Genomic DNA, 17,556 nt, shown 5'->3' with positions numbered 1-17,556 from the left:
TTTTGATGTTACGGACGCATTTTCTGTATTTAAAAATACTGAGTTTTGAATATAGTATTAGTAGTAGAATACAGTGAACAATAGCTCACTGTAAAACAAAAGTGTCCCACTGAGTGTGCTCATATTGTATAAAACGTACATTGTGAGCCATAATGTAAAGCCATAGTGTCAGAATATATATATTCCTAAGGATGAATCCATTGGGATCCTTTGATATTGTATCAACCATCCGCTGTACAATCTGAATCTCTGAGTGATATCCATACAGTAGCATACTTATACACAGCCATGGCCTTGACTGTGCTATACACATAGTGAATTGTTTTGCCTCTGTGTTCCAAGCTTTTCTTGGCCTTGAAAGAAAATACCCGCTGTTTTGAAGAGTAGGTGTGCAGGTACAGTAGTTGTGTTGTCCTGTGCATTAACTGGAAGTGCAGTGGAAAGACAGATGCGGTATGGTGCTTACACCACAATGAGAAGCGTGTCTTGTACAAATGTGAACCGTAGCTGTAAATATATAGAAGCCTGCAGCAGCTACGTGAAGGTCATGTGAAATTGTGAGGCACTTGACAAACACAGTGAATTGCAACATGTACCAGGTGCAAACTGCAGAGGGTACTACGGTCTGAGTTATCTTGAGCATTTCTTCCATCAGATTAGGCTCTAATATCTGGAGTATTTTATTAAATGTTTGGAGATTTTTACAAGCAGGTCACACAGTCTTGGCGAGGCCAAGGCTGAAAATGCAAGGCTAATTTGGACATCAGTTTGGACAAGTCTAGTACCCACAATGCATTGGCAGGGTTTTAAGTGTGATGCATGACTTTAATTCCGTTAGTGGAATGTGGTCAGAGATCCAGCTGAAAGGGGACAGGATGGAGAGGAGGGGAGACCAGGGGAAAGGGACAAATGTTGAAGGAATAAAAAGAAAAAAAGGGGAGGAAGGAGGAAGGAGAAGAGTCTGAGGAAAGAGAGAGGAGGGGGGTTGCATTCCTCCACACTCCCTCTTGTCCGAGGGTTTTTGGACAGGGCGAGGGGCAGCAGAGAGGGAAGGAAGGTGGAGGGTGGAGGAGAGGAGAGGGATGGAGCCAAGGGGAGGGGCCAATGTGGCTTTTGTCTGCTTCCCACGTTTCAAAGCCAGTCTTGAAAAATGAATAGACAGAGGAAAATCAATTGCATGACCTTCACAGAGAGAAAGAGAGAGAGAGATTGAGAGAGCGGAGGGTGGGGGGGTGGGGGGGAGGGAGAGAGAGACAGATTATGGAAGGAAGGAGCAAACGAAAAGGAAAGGCTGAAGGGGGGAAAGTAAAATGACCCATGATGTTCATTCCCATTTGGTGTGTGTCTGTGTTTGTGTGTGCACCTATTTGCTCAGTGCATGCAAGGACTAAACCCTTTTTATTTGAAATCATTTATATTTCAAAACCTCTCTGTATTGAGTAAATTTTTCTTTGGGGGACAGTTTTGTTTTTTCTATATTTCCCTACGTTTTTAAATGTCCCGTTAAAGGATAGTTCCAGTTTATGTCCACTGCAGCCTTATTTTTGTTGCTTTATTGTGGCAATCATTTCTATTACTTACGATAACACTGTACTCACCACTAACACTGGGAACACAGCGACCATGCTAAAAAGCAACCTGACAGGATAAGAAACACAAGTGGTTAGATGATCAGACAAGTTTTAAACAGGCTAACAGTTTTACTAGATTAACTAAATCACTGTATTTGGGGGTAAAACTGAAAGTGAGGGCAACTACAATGTCAGAAATCACCCATCCCTGCACATGAAAACTGTGTGCACACAGTTTCGGTAAGTACAGTTTCTTAAACATCAATAAAGCCCCTTTCACACATAGTTCCCAGTAAATTACTGGGATAACCTTTCAGGCACCACTTCACTATTCACACATGTAGCTACATTCAGGAACATTTCCAGCAGTCCAGCAGATGGTGGTTGCATACCAACTGCCATAAAACTCAACAGAAGAAGAAAATGGGGCAGGGCCTGATATATGTGTAAGTGGCGGAAGACGTCTCTTATTATTTTCAGGAACAGTGCCAATGTTCTTGTAATGCATTTTATATTCAACAAGTTTGCAAGACAAATCACCGGCAAAAGCATCGACAAGGCAACTGTAAACAAGTTGCAGATTCACATACGTCATCACCGGAGTCTTGTGATTGGTTCGCTCACTCCATGTGAAAACGTCTTTTGTCAGACGGATGTAACCTTTTACGTGTTTGTCCCTGCAATGTTACTGCTTTCATTCACCACACAGCCATACCGGCATTTTCCCTGAAATGTCACTAGGTCTTGAAGTGGGAAATTAGCGGTACAAATTGTGATGGATGTTAACGACTTCTAGTTCGCTGCTCTCCCTGGTTTAAAGTTTCAAGTCTTTTGCACATCTGACCATGATGGTGTGGTTGTGTGTAGTCAGATGTGTACTCTCTTGCACCTGTAGCCACGCCCAGCAGTGATGTCACTGTGTACTGAAACATCCTGGAGTACACTTGTACATCACTGCAGCAAAATGAAAACAGTGGAGGTCAGCAAAAACAGGATTTTCAGCTAATTTTAGGTTGCTCATTAAAACCTGTGATCATCTGACTTTTTGTAGAGCCTGGCTGCTACTGGTTTTTTTCAGGCCAATTCTAATATTGATATTTGAGAGTAAAAAAATCCAATAATGACATATTGGTTGATCTTAAGTTTTCAATAAAAAACGTAAAATAAACAAATATTTTTGATAAGGATCTTTTTAAATGTAATTATTAAAGATTGGGAGCAAGATATATACTAAATTTTACAGTTGAAAAATAAACTTGACATGTTCTCTGTAATGTAATGGAGACACTAAGTTCTAAGTTACCTCAGACATACCTTTGACATTTCTACTGCAATTTCTCATCCAGCATATACGTAATACAAGATATCTGCGATAAGCTGAATCACATAAAAATCTGCTAATAACATTAGCCATGTTGATATAATATATGTGCTAGAGCCGATAGCCAATCCTATAAAAAAAAAAGATCTAAGTTGTAATAAACCAGAATTACCCTTAAAAGCTTCCATAGTTTGTGAATTTGAAATTAAGCAGTCCAGCTGATTCATTTAAGGTAATTTTTTGAAAGCATAAATTCTCTCTTTCTGCAAATCTGGAGCAACTGAACTTTTAACAGGTGCAGTATGGCAGCTGGAGAACCCCACAGTCTTTTACAAGGTACAGTACAATGACAACTCACCGCCAGCAACAGGGCCAGCTGAAGTGTTTTACTGTCTCTGTTAGTGAGGTCAAACACACCTCTCTCCTCCCCAGTGCTGGTGACATTGACTTTCATTCCGCCTCCACTCACTCCCTCTCTCCCTTCTCTTTTCTTTCATTGCCACCGTCGTCCTCACCTCCCTTCAGTCTCCCCCCACCTCTTCACGTGTCTCCCTGCGTCTGCCTCCCCTCTAATTCACAGTGTTTAAAGCAGCCGGGGCTTTTAAGGGAAGTTAATTGCACTCAAATTATGTTCGACCGCAAAAGGAGCGCAGGAGGAGAGACAGTGAGATAGAGGAGAGATAGAGGGAAGGAGGGAGGGATGGATGTCAGAGTGAGAAGATAATTGCGCCAGAGAAGGATGCTGCGATTAGGGTCACTCTTTCACTCTCAGCCAAAACGTCACATTTGGATGATTGTAAACAACTTGGCAGGTGATCAGGTTCCTGGTTTGAAAGGGTGAAACTATGGCGGCGGAGCCAAACTTAAGAGACAAAGACGGATAAGAAGACAAAGAGAGAAGGGGGCTTTAGAAAAAGAGAGAGGGGGCCTCTGTGTCTGTTATCTGTTTGGTTCCCATGGTAACATCCTAACCTGGTTAAAAAGGTTGACAATGTGGGGGAGGAAAGGAAGACGGTGTGTGTGTGTGTGTCTACGTGCATGTTGGTAGGGGTATGTTTGGGTGTGTGCTCGTGTGTGTGGCCGTTACTCATGGACTTAACTGGGACTAAATTATGTATTAGACAGAGGTATAATGAATATCATTCAAATGAAATTTCTATCTTTTCTTCTCGTGGAGCGCTGGGGAGACCCCGAGAATTGACCTGCAAGTCAGACTATAATTAACGTGTCTGATCGCGCCCCGTCCCATTCTGTCTCCTATTCCCACAATGAAATTAAACCTTGCAGCAGAGTCCTGGGAAGCCAATGAAATGGGAGTGTGACAGAAAGGAATGATCAAAGATTTCAGGTGCACACACATACACACGCACATATTCCATGCGTGTACACACTGCAAGCACAAGGGCAAAATATGTCCGAGTGTTCACATGAACCATTTTAAAGGATTATTACAATTTGGGTCTTATTTTCTTGGTTTCGCAAGATAACATTGCACTCTGTACTCACCAAAGTAATTGCTGAGATTTGGGAACATGGTAACAAAGTTACAGCAAAGTCAGACAAGGCAAGAAATGAGTCATCAGATGATGAGAAAGGTTGTAAACAAGCCAACAGTTTAGCCACATCATCTAAACCACTTTATTTGGAGGTAAAAAAGAAAGTGAGCTCATGTTGACTCACAAAATATTGCTAACAATCCCTTCAGTTAGGCCAGCATTCACAGGTATAGATGGCAAACTAGATTTATGTCAAGCTGAAAACTGTAACTAATTTCTTAATACTGCCACTTTTTAATTACCTTGCCAGGCAGCTGGACTCATGAGATCACAAGATGATGTGAGAATCCATCTTCAGCTTCAAGTTATGCGCTTGTGGCCGAACCACCAGTGGTTTGGACCAATAAGTGTCCTAGAATTACTGGCAGCTACGGGCATGGTCGTGTGACGATAGCGAGATGCGATAGCCCATAATAGACAGTGATAGACAGTCTGCCAAGTATTTTTTGAAAGTGCCTGCCCTTTTCCAAACAGTTGCCAAGGATGTCTTCTCACATGGTTTTGTGTAACAAACCATCAGGTGCGTCAGGTTAACTTTTTAATGAATGAAGGGACTCATGGTGCATTTACTATAAGTGTTGGTCAAAATATGGCTGTTTTCTGCTTGAAAAAGCTGTGTGTGTGTTCGGTATGAAAGCTGCTGGAAGATAGTTTAGATTTCTACTAGCACCTCCAAAATATTCAGTATATAAATGGTGTGTTACGTATATATAACCCACATCGTAATTTTTACCCTCAAATTAAAGGTACCCTGTAGAGCTTTTTAATCAATAGTAGCACTACAGAGCAGTGTTTTTATGAGTGGGTTGCTGCTTCCTTTTGTATCATGCACACACTCATGGACGCATGGTAGCACACGCTGATGCGATACACATTCCTGCCGCCAGTTTCATAGTTTTTATTCATAAAATCTGCTCTGCAAATGTTTTATGAGGCAGGAAATGCATTCAGCACTCAAGGATACACACAATACATTTGGTGAGATTCATGGCACAATTTTTATTACAATTCAGGCACTACTTATTCCAGATAAAAATTGTGTGCACGAGCAACTACGGCAAGTGTGATAGATCAAATTTAAACCAGGAGGTCAGTCTATAAACTGTGATGGATATTTACAAAGGACAGTTTGGGTGATAATATTCTCTCTTACAAATAAGTGTGGCTCACCTGGATTTGTTTAAAACCTGTATGATCATCAAACTTCTTGTGTTTCTTGCCCCATCTCACTTCTTTTCAGTGATATTGCTGCATCCCCATTTTATTATTCCTGATAGGAACTACAAAATAAAACAGCATACAGTTTGCCTGTCCAATGAAGAATCATTACCAACCTTTTGGGTTTCATCACATTTGCTTTAGGTAATCTGGCTTAAAGGTTGTTTAGAAACTGTTACTTGCCCTGTCTGACATTGGTTGTAGTGACATTGATGAGTTCCCAGATCTCTTAAGTAGAATGAGGGCCAAACCTACAAAAATGAGAGAGAAGTAAGAATCAGATTGTAATGAACTGGAATTATTTTTTAAGTTCTTAATTTTAAGCCACTAAATCTAGTTTATAATTTGGCAAGATTTTGTAAAAGTGATAATATGTAAAGATACAAATGGAGCCATGCAAGGTACTCGCTCACACACACACACACACACAGACACGCACACACACATACATAGAAGTAGGGGTTCACAGCCCCACTACAGAGGGATCTTTGTTCTAGGGGTGAGATACCAACACCGCTGTGAGACTCTCTCTCTCTTCACATGTGCACATGATTGTGCATGCATCCACACACACACACACACACACACACACACACACACACACACACACACACACCAGGTCCAGTGTTTTGGTTTCCTGGCCGCCCTATTGTACCCTGGCAGTCTTTTAATAAATGGTCCTCTGTGTATTTGTGTGAGTGTGTGTTTAGACTCATCCGTCAGCCCCCCTGGCCTCATGTCACATCCAGCATTTCCTTCGCCCCGCTGACACCACTCAGCACTACTGATCACCCACCATCACCTCCACTCCTCCAGGGATCTGTGGCATGAAACTCTGGACACACACACACACACACACATACACATAGTCCATGTACATATTTCTTTAAATTCTTGCGATATGCACATACTAACATCCCAGTGTATGTGTGTCCTTTTTGATTCTTTCTCATATGGTCATGATGGGGGTCGCTTCCTCCAGACTCCCCAGCGCCTGCAGCTTCATCGTAGCCCCACAAGGGAGCCTGACAGGCAGGCAGAGAGCGAGATGGGCTCCCCATCCCCCTCCAGGCAGTGACTGGCTAGGCTGAAGGGTCCCAGCACCAGACCCCCTTTCATAGCCTTGAATGGACTTGCCTTATTTATATTCACACTCTGTCACACAGGGGGACCCCAATCTCACAATGCCACTGTGGCTTTGTCCGGCAACTCTGTATTTATGTGTGTGTGTGAGTGTGTATGTGTGTGCGCGGGTATTTGTGTTGTTTAATCGGAGGGCATGTTACCGCTGTGTAGTCGGTGCATGAGAATTCATTGCTGTGTGTATTCCTGAAGTGTGTGTATGTGTGTGTGTCTATAGCTCTAATGGAATGCCTCCCTCTTCTATTCACCGAACCCACATCACAAGCAGGCAGCTGGGCGATATATATATATGTGTGTGATTGTGTAAGTGTGTGTGTGTGTGTGTGTGTGTGTGTGTGTGTGTGTGTGTGTGTGTGTGTGTGTGTTCCAACCCTCCCTCTGTGTTCAGTTGTAACCCAGAGCAGCGCTTTCATTTCATCATAACGTGTATTGATTTCCCTCAGCCTTGCAGCGACACACACACACACACAGATATCCGATGATCCCTAAAGTCTAGCACATAGACTCACACACATGTACACATTCATATGCTCTTTCAGACACACACACACAAACACACACATAGTTTGTCTTTGCTGGATAGGGAACATGGTGTTCAAAAGCAGCCCTGTTGGAGTGAGATTAGTTCTCACATATGGTCCCCACTTTTGCAATCACATGCTCGCAGGTGCGCACACACACCGTCACATACTCTTTCTGACATAAAACAGTAAATACGGCTGATTGCTAAATTAATCTTCCACGTCACTGCAGCCCCTTGTGCCCGCGTTTGCTTGGGAGAAAGTGATCACTCTCGCCTTCCTTAGTGTTTTCTCATTTTCCCTGCCGTACCCTTTCTGCTTTTCTCATACCTATCTTCACCCCCCTCCTCCCCTACCTAACCACCTCCAACTCTATTTGTATTGTAATTGCCTTGGTAAACAGCACCACTTTGGCACTGAAGCAGCTCTGATAGCTTGTGTTTGGGATGCATTAAGAGTGGCGATGCAGACACCATGAGTGTGTGTGTGTGTTTGTTTGCGTGTCTGGGGGAGATTGAGTGGTGTGCGTCACGTAGAACCTCCTTAAGCTCTGGGGGGTTTTTTTTGGTTTTTTTAGATGAAACCATTTTGGTCGATTATTCTGTTTATCGGCCATGATTGGTTCATTTTCTATTTCAGAGCAGATTTAAATATGTCACAGAGATGCAACATTATATCAAAACCCCACTGCTGAACAAGTTGTACTTACAAATCACTGTGTATAATTATTAATATCTCATAGCTGTATTAATCAAGTCCAAAAGTGGAGTCATTGTAAATGTCCACAGAGTAAATATACACAGCTTTTCTTGGAGTTTTTCCACCTCTCATATTCATTTCCTTGTCCAAAAAAGTGAGCTTAAGTGTGTAAGAAAACAAGACCCATCATTTCATGCTGGGATTTTTCTTACACTTCAACAAAGCAGATCTTTGGAAAGTGTTTTTATATCATTTTATTAAACAACAAAGCTACTATATTTTCCTTAGATATTTAGATATTATTTGATTTAACTCCAAGAAAATTTGTTGTCTCTGCAGTATGTACTAGTTTGACAAATTTGTTCTTAACATGGCAAAACAAATTTTGTATTTGAGTGGCAACAGTGACCGGGAATCTTGTAACAGTCCCTTCATAACAGCGATGTCATTAAAGTCAAAGCTTTTGTACATGGAGGTTTGTCTGCATTGTTGATTATTGAAATCAGCTTTATAGTCACAATATGATGATGTTTGTTATTTCTCTTCGCAGTAAGACGATCAACTCATTCTCTGGCCACTGACATTTTTGAACAGCACCTAGGGGCGCACCTCCTGCAGGTAACAACCAAAACTCACACACCCCTTTTCTGCCTATTTCATTATTATACTGATAATAAGTAACTTCTCATAATAGACGTAAAGATGCTCTCTTTTTTAATGTTTATTATTTTTATGGCAAGTGGATCAACTATTTATTGAGCTTATCGGTGACTGAAACATGCTACAGTTAGGGAATCACAGTTTGCACCAGCTTTACTCTTCCTCCCTCAGTCTCTCAAACTTACATTTCCAAGCAGACTCCTAATACATGCACACATGTGGACACACACACACATCTCATGAACCTCAGATGCTCGGACGATATCGTTGGCTGCCAAAGCATGCCTCCCTTTTGCACTGACAGACGAACAGAGCCTGAGGGGGGATTCAGGGGCAGGAGGGCTGTGGGGATGACAAAATGCAGGATGTAGAGACAAAGACTCAGAGGAAGTGTGAGGGACGTAAAACTGCAGATAGTACTTGTGGGCTACAGTAGGAGGAGGCTGAAGGGGGACAAGCTGGTTGGGACAGTAACCAGAGCAGAGGGGGATAAGGAGAAACTGTGAACATTAAAGAGAAAACAAGTATAAGTGGGAACAGGTGGGGAGAGAGAAAAAAGAGGGAATAAAGGTGGAGAATTTAGAATTGAGAAGGTTGTGGTAAAACAAAGAAACGTTACATATGTCTGCTCTCCTCCAGCCTTTTAAAGAGGAAGGGAGGCTTAGGGAAACAGCGCTGATAGAAATCAAATTAACGCTCCAGAAAAACTGTATGATTCTTTCCTCCCAGCCGTCCTCCCGCCGTAATAGCCTGATAATTGCACTTTAGTTCTCCGACATTCAGGCGGCTGGTTTCTCCTCGCCGCGACACACGACGCCCCACACCCTGGCCACACATTTGCATACTGGATGTGTCAGTTGCATAAATTACCACTGCCACTTTAAGCACTGGGCCGCCAAAATAGCAATCATTCTTCTAGAGCAAAGTGGCCCTGGTCTCTGTGTACGTGTGTGTGTGTGTGTGTGAGGCTGACGCTGTGTCGGCTCACTCCTGGATGCTTGTTATGACGATTAATATTATTCTCTGAAGCAGCCCTCTCTAATGGGCTGGCTGTATACCTTTCACTTCTCATTAGAATCACTGCAGGCTGTAATGACTCTGGTTCTATCTGTGTCCGTACTGGTGTCTTGGTGTGTGTTGGTGTGTGTTGGTGTGTGTTTGTGTGGTCACAGATACAGGACGAAGCTTTGGTTCTGAGTTCATTACAGCTGATTGAAACAGCTCTGGTCTATAAGCTCAGTTTCTCATTTCTCTTTGTTTATGTATGTTTGTGTGTGTACATCTAAATACCTAACTGTGTGTTTGTGTGTACATGTGGCATTTTTATGTCTGGGTTGCTCTCTGTGTGTTTAGTAATGCAGGTCTTGTTGACAGGTGTTGTGTGTAGCTGTAGCCTGCATCTATGGGAGTTGTTTCATGTCTGTTCACATTTATGCATGTATGTGTGTGTGTGTGTGTGTGTGTGTGTGTGTGTGTGTGCGAGTGTGTGTGTGTGAGTGAGTGCACTTGTGAATTGAGAGAAGGCCGAGGGGTGACGGGTTGTTTGTTCTCTTGCTCATTGTAATTTGTTCGATACACGCTAATTGCTCTAATTTGTCTGTCTTGTTTCTGTTTGCCTTTATGTGTGCATGTGTGTGTGTGTGTGTGTGTGTGTGTGTATGTTTGTGTGTGTGTGTATGTGTGTGTGTGTGTGTTTTTATATGTGCACAGTCTCTGGATGGCTTTGTGTTCGTGGTCAGTCAGGAGGGACGGTTTCTCTACATCTCAGAGACAGTTTCTATCTACTTGGGACTCTCACAGGTAAGACAAACTCATCACACACATACACACACATACACACACTAGAATAATCCTTTGTATACAAGTGCATTTACACACGTGTACCTATCGTCTGCTTTCATGTGTCTGCGTGTGTGTGTGTGTGTGTATGTGTGTGTGTGTGTGTGAGTGTGAATATCTTTAACTGCACTCTTCACGCTCATCTCTGGAGTGCAACTCTCACGGGCGCAACGCTACTCTCTCTCTACCTCTCTCCACCGCCCTCTCTCCCTCTCCAGGTGCTCACCTCTGTTGATTGCCTGTGGCCTCTTGTACTGTGAATGTTAAGTCCTGCCATTTTGCCCAGATGCATAAATAATAACAGTAATTACTGGCCCAGCAATCAAAGTGTCGCCCCAGCGCGCTGGGCCTGTCTAGGGGAACAAATCGATAGGCATCTTAAAAGCCACATTGATTGTAGGGAGGGGGAAAAACACCAAGGGGGATGGGAAGATAGATAGAGACAGCCGGAGAGAGAAAGAGAGGGGGAGGGAAGGAGGAGAGGTGTGATAAGAGAGGGATGTTTTGAAGTAAGAAGAATCAGTACAGCATAAGAGGGAGAGAGAGATGTAATTGAGTGTTTTTTTGAATGTGGAAATTTGCAACATTAAAGGATGAGTTCAGATTTTTTCTAGTTTATCTTAGTACAATACTCACATGCCATTTGTAGGCTAAAAGAGTAATCAGTCACTGTAATCATTCCCCTTGACTATACAGGCTTCAACGCGGCAATTTCCTAATGCGACTACAATATAAGTGTTTGTTCGGTGTAAAAGTGTGTTTTAAAGTTTAGACAAAGCTAATATGAGGCTTAAGCAGTCTGAATTAAACAAATCAAGTGGGTATTTTCCTACAGTTTTCTTAAGAAGTTCATTCTTTGTGTTTCCACGGACAGTGTTTGCTTGCTGAGCCATGGCAGAAGAAAACTTCCTGGTAGCTGCATGTGGGTTTGTTTCCAGACACAGACAACAGATTTACTTGACTACAAGAACTAAAAGTGAATACCCACTTGATTTGTCTAACTTACATTGTCTCATATGAAGCCTCATATTATGTTCAGCTGAATGCTTGTACAGTTGATTTTGTTTCCTATTTCTTGGGGATGTAAGGGCTGTCCTGCTGTTAGACAGTTGCGCTGGAGGTTTTGATTTATAGTTCAGCGTCATGCATTTCACCTGATGATGGCACATCCGCAACACCAGATGGATGTATTCTACATTATCTGGCCGCATCTTTCTTTAAATTATATTCCCCACAGTAACTGTGGGTTGTGTGTTTGCATTCTTTCATCAGATTTATGATACAAAACAACAATGGGAATGTTAACATTGCTGAATAAGAGACTCCTTCAAGTGCTACAGTACAAAGTGCAATAACCATTTTTGCGACCTCTAATGTACTGTAAGAGTAGAGATGTTTTTGTTAGATTTGTTTTACTGAAAAGCAGCAGATTATTGAACATTTTTTCAACTTGCTGCATGTTGTCTTCATTCTCAATGATCTCCACCAGCATTGGAAATTTGTAGAAGAAAACACAAGCAGCCTAAGCTGACCAATCACAGTTCTTGCAGTTTTCTAGTGTAGACTTTGTGGAGATGCACATCAGCTGTAGCCTATGGCGGCTATGTGGCACCACCGCCTAAACCCCTTAACATGCAACTATGAATGCAGCTTAAAACTGAAGTCATGTAGGAAGGGATCTCCTCACAGCCAGTGTGAAGAGGAGGAATGAGTACAGCAGAGTGTGGTATAACATAAAGACGTAGAAATACAAATCTATCCTGTAAGCAGACCTAATGTTGCGTGCTGAGGATTCAATATGTGTTTGTGAATGTAAGAGCTGTTTGGGGTTTCCTTCAGTCTTTACCCACACACATGCACACTCACATCTACAGACTAAAAATACAAGAGCAAAAAAAGTTAAGACAGCCAACCAAAACAGTAAGATAGAGTGGTGAAAGCTAGAAGACAGCAAAAGGGGAGCAACAGAGGGAAACAGAGAGAACCAGACAGACAATTATGAGAGAGAAAGGGAAAATAGAGAGAGAGACAGTGGTACAGAAGAGAGAGAGAGAGAGAGAGAGAGAGAGTCTTGAGTGTGTAAATAGAGTTTAAATGTGCAGTAGGAATGAAATTCTCTTTGGGATTGCCTAGGTAAACAAGACAGCCGAGGCTTTGGTGGAGATGCTAATAAAACAGAGCTGTTCTTATCAGCTGAGCAGATGGCCTAACCCATCACATCTACTCAAACAGGGCCTAAGCCATCAGCATTCTAATAAAATTATTTATGATCGAAGATTACGCTCAAAACCTTGAACATACAACGCCACGTTTACCTTCCTGAAAAGATGAGAGCGGGCGGGGACGGAGGGGGTTTATGATGAGAAAGAGAGACAGCCAGAAAGGGCAGATAGAGTGAGTTAGGGGATATATGAGAGGGGAGAGTATATAGTGTGTTTATGGACACAAATGATGAGAAAGAAAACCATACAAAAAGAGAGAAAGGGAAGAGGACAAAAACACTTCGATGTACTTTGTTGGCGAGTGGAGGCAGACACTGGGGAGAGAGGAAGGACAGACAAACAAACGATGTTCTGAGTGGAAAAGTGTAACTGGTGGTTTGTTTTAGAGGGCATGTTGCCCCTGTGGACCACCCCTGCCGTCTCCTGTCCCCCCTTGTCTGACCCCTCTGCCCTGGCTTACACCCTGGGCCTCTCCCCTGACAGGGGGGTTGCTTAGCCGGCTTAGCCCAGGTCAGGCACCTTGACCAAGGGCATAGCCTGCCGCCCACTCCCCTGGCACCTGCAGGTATCATTTTTCTTCTCACCGGGGGTCTCCTGGCTGGAAGCACGGGAGTTAAACCTGGGAATGCCGCACAGCAGATGAGTGGGGAAGTAGAGGAGGCAAGAGAAGGGTGGATAGTGGATGAAAGTGGCAGAACATGAAGAATCGGAGGGAGGAGAGACAGAAAGGATGGAGAAGTAAGAGTATCACAGAAGGGGCTGGGAGGAGAAAGAAAAGGGATAAATGGGGTAAAGAGAAGGGAGGAAGGATGGTAGATTGAGGGAGGAGAGAATTGATCTGGGAATGGTTAGTATGCAGCCCCCGCTCCCCCCTCCCACCTCTCCCCCTCTCCTCTCTCCCCCCCTCCCTCCCTCTCTCCTCTCCCATCAGTCAGTGAGGGCTGAGGGCTGAGAGTGTGTTGTGGACCACTGCCCGGATGCCTCATACATATTAAAGCCCCCTGCTATTATTTATATCATGTCTCTCCTTCCCTTGCTCGGTGCCCCCCCCCCTTCCCCCTTCCCCCTCATCCCCCACCACACTGCCATACATACATGCACGTGCATGTCTGCACACACACACACATTCACGCAGATGCACTGACAGACAACTACTCACACAAACAATGACACACAATGACACAAAAACAGACAGTCTAGTCACATACACAGAGAAACACAGAGGCGCGTCGTGCTCTTGCATATACGCACAAACACACACACAAACACACACACACACACACATAGATTTGAATGATCTCGGTCTCTCCTCACGTCTCCCTTCGCGTCACATTCTATACCTGTTTTTACATCTGAGCCTGACTCATCCTCTCAATCGCGCCGTCTCTTTCTCATCTTTTCATTTCTGTCTGATCTTTTTTCAATCCCTCCCTCCTGCCTGTGATGGAGTGATACTATTCGGATAGGTCTTAAGCCCGGTAAAGCCCATAAGGACCTGTTTGTCTCTCTACCTTGTTTTCCAATACCATAGGGCCAGGGGATTGTGTCTCTTTCAGATGGCTCGTCCACTGTTCTGAGCAGAGGTAAATTTAGTCCTTGTTTAAAATGACAAGAAGTCCCTTTGCAGAAGAATTGCTATTCATAAAATACAGGCTCCTTGACCCCAGATAGATAGATGAAAAGACAGACAGATCTATCTTGACATACAGTAATCAGTAATAAAATATGCCCAAAGCAAGGTTCAGAAACCAAACCCAGTCCATTTTCTTGTCAAATATCCTGCGTCTTAATGCATAGATACAAACTCTTAATTTTTAAAGTTTAATGAAAAAGTCAGTTTTGATGTCAGAATCAAAAGGAATGCGGCAGAAAAATCCAGCACCTAATAATTACACTGCTGACGTTGTATCTGCATGGTTGTAAGAAGTGCATGGGATCAAAAAAACATTTATTCTGTAGATTCAGGGTGTTGTGAAGCTTTTCATGTAATCCCTTCAATACTCAATATATTTTTTGGGCCTTAAGCATAATGGATCATTGAATTTAAAGGGTGTTATATGAAATTAATTTTTAAAAAATTGGAGATATACTTTTTCCTTTGAGTTACAGTACCATTCTGCCCCTCTCTCTGGTATTGCAAACAATAACTTACATTGATGGTGCTTTCGTTAATCTATGCTGTGGTTAATAACTGCTAAAACACATTAAAATCACAATGAAATGAAGTTAGAGTATCTTTATATTCTGTAATGTAGCTCATAGTGAAACTGAATATGTGTGCAGGGTATAATTGCAAGAGGAATTTAAATCAGATCCCTCAGATTTGATTGGATCACTCAAACATGGGCGTGGCTTTGTGAAGATGGTGAGATATGGAGCTGTAGAGTTGGCCTCCACCTGGCCACACCTCCCTCACCTGAGTTCTTAGATCAGGCAGGGGAGAATGAGGGAGAAATGAAAAAAATAGAGCACAACTGTGCAAAGTTTTTGCCAGCTGAGACCCACACGTATGTCCAACTATGATGATGGTAGCTGCTACAACCTAAGCACTAACAATGTGATGTTCTATGTGATAGGTGGGGTTAAATGTTTGCCCCAAATCTCAATTGACTGGATACATTTGTGTATATATGACCCTGAGATCAAGATGAGTCATATTTCAAAGCTTTACGATGAAGAGAAAAGAGGAGCTTTAATATAAAAATATTCAAAAGTGACTTGTTCAAATATATATTTATCATATAACAAGAGATAACTGAACAATTAACACAGGGATTAAGAGATTACATGTATTTACTGGTTTTTGCATTTAAACATTTTCACACATTTCATATGGCCTCTGTATTCAGTGTTTTAAATGATGACACCTTTATAACTTTTTTGTCTGTTTCACCACTGTTGGTATAAATAAAAGCAAAAAAAAACAAAATAAATGAGTAAATAAATGAAAATCAGTCAGTAGGCATTTTTACATATTTTCGAAGTCTGGTAGTAGCACATTTTTTCAGGATGTAAGAAAATTGCTCCATATAATGCACACAAATCTAGGATTTTTATAAAGTTTATTACAGGTGGCAAATTTCCAGGGCAACAGGGCAACCCCTAAGAAAATTAAACCCTGTATGTCTGAGACTAAGAACCTCTATCCCTTCACTTATCCTCCTTCACTCAGTGGGGGTTTCCTCCATCTTTACCCCTCATTGTCCATCGCTCTCATTCCTCCACTCCCGCCTTCCCCGTTTCCTTCGCTCACTCCCTGGCTGTGATGTCCTTGAGGGCCTGCTGAAGCTCCCATAAAGCCTGCAGTAAATGGCTCTAATCCGGTAATAAATGGCTGTGTCCTACAGACAAGGGTGTGAGGCTGCTGCAGCCACGGCTTTATCAGATGGAATAGTATTGGCATACGCATGCACAGACACACACACACTTTCACAGATGTAATAGAAGCTTGCATACATGTGTGTAGGCATGCATGCTCTCCAAACCCCCCCTTCTATTTCTCTCACACACACACACACACACACACACACACACACACACACACACACACACACACAGTGGCATACACACGCTCATTTATACAGCTTCAGATGGAATCACACCTGCTCCAATTGTGCTCCTTTTATGGATGCCATGCAAGAGCAGAGCCATTATTACCTTTAAATGATTAGAGATGCGACTATGATGCATTATGATGATAGGATCATATAGAGCTGTATGAGCTGATGCACTGCTCTTTATGCCTGCTGGGATAGACTGCTGGCTGTAACTGAATGAAGTAGCAGGGAGGGACACGGGAAATAAGAAGAATAGTAATGTGACCTTTGGAGATACTTGGAGTTCACCTGTTTTTAATCAGCAAATACAATTGATTTTTATCTTCCCTGGTTTTATTTGTGTAATACTGTAGTCACTTGGTCCTCTGAGACTGGACTTGAATGTATGTACGTGTGTGTGTGTGTGTGTGTGTGTGTGTGTGTGTGTGCGGGAATGTCTTGCAACCTCCATTCTCCTTGTTGAGTTGTAACCCAGAGCAACATTTTCATTTTCCTGTCATAACGTATATTGATTTTTATTATGTGTGGGTGCACGTGTGTGTTCTTGCTCATGTGTAGGTAGTTGTGCTCCCAGCTTCTGTTTTTGATCAATGCATGCACCACTCTTCAGGTGGAGCTGACCGGCAGCAGTGTGTTTGATTACATCCACCCAGCGGACCACGTTGAGATGGCAGAGCGGCTGGGGATCAGGCCACATCTGAGGGCCGAGGCTGGCTGCCACACGGCCCCCGAGAGCGCTTCCAGCTCTGCGTCCACCTCCTCCCTAGCTGGCACCCCTGAACCCGGTACTGATCTTGCAGTCAGTTTATAGAAAGAAAATGAAAGAAAGAAAAAAGTATACTTCAGTTACTAGTTTGAATTTGCATTGTCAAAATTTAAAAAGAAAAAAAAAACAATTCAATTTCTGACTAATTATTTGCCTCTGAGATGAATATGGTTGCTCTGTCATCCTCAGCTCCATCTAGTCCTCATTCTCCTGCTGATGATCCTCCAGACCGCGGTTTCTTCATCCGCATGAAGTCCACTCTCACCAAAAGAGGCCTGCACGTCAAGTCTTCTGGATACAAGGTACAAATGCCTGAGGAAAAAATAATTAGAAATTCAAACCATTTCTTTTATAAATTCACATTTCCTTGTTTACCTGCTTGTTCTTGGCACGGTGAAATAACAAGCAGACCCTTGTCACTTTGTTTTGCACCAACAGTGTTTCATAGCACTGTCACGTTGGTCGTTTTATGTGTTTTATGGC

At 42.7% G+C, this 17,556-nt stretch overlaps 1 protein-coding gene across 10 annotated transcripts in view; it reads left to right on the top strand.

Annotated features, from left to right (window-relative positions):
* Positions 1–17,556, top strand: part of npas1 (neuronal PAS domain protein 1) — a 63,946-nt gene that overhangs the window by 40,286 nt on the left and 6,104 nt on the right. For all 10 annotated transcript variants that reach the window (XM_042413916.1, XM_042413917.1, XM_042413915.1 and 7 more), the window contains 4 exons: positions 8,580–8,647; positions 10,400–10,489; positions 16,918–17,092; positions 17,263–17,375. In XM_042413916.1, coding sequence (XP_042269850.1) covers positions 8,580–8,647; positions 10,400–10,489; positions 16,918–17,092; positions 17,263–17,375 — 446 coding nt within the window. The remainder of the gene's footprint in view (positions 1–8,579; positions 8,648–10,399; positions 10,490–16,917; positions 17,093–17,262; positions 17,376–17,556) is intronic.

This window comes from Thunnus maccoyii, chromosome 6 (genome assembly GCF_910596095.1).
Source record: "Thunnus maccoyii chromosome 6, fThuMac1.1, whole genome shotgun sequence".
In the NCBI taxonomy this organism is placed as follows: Eukaryota; Metazoa; Chordata; class Actinopteri; order Scombriformes; family Scombridae; genus Thunnus; species Thunnus maccoyii.
This window is presented reverse-complemented; position numbering and strand designations above follow the sequence as displayed.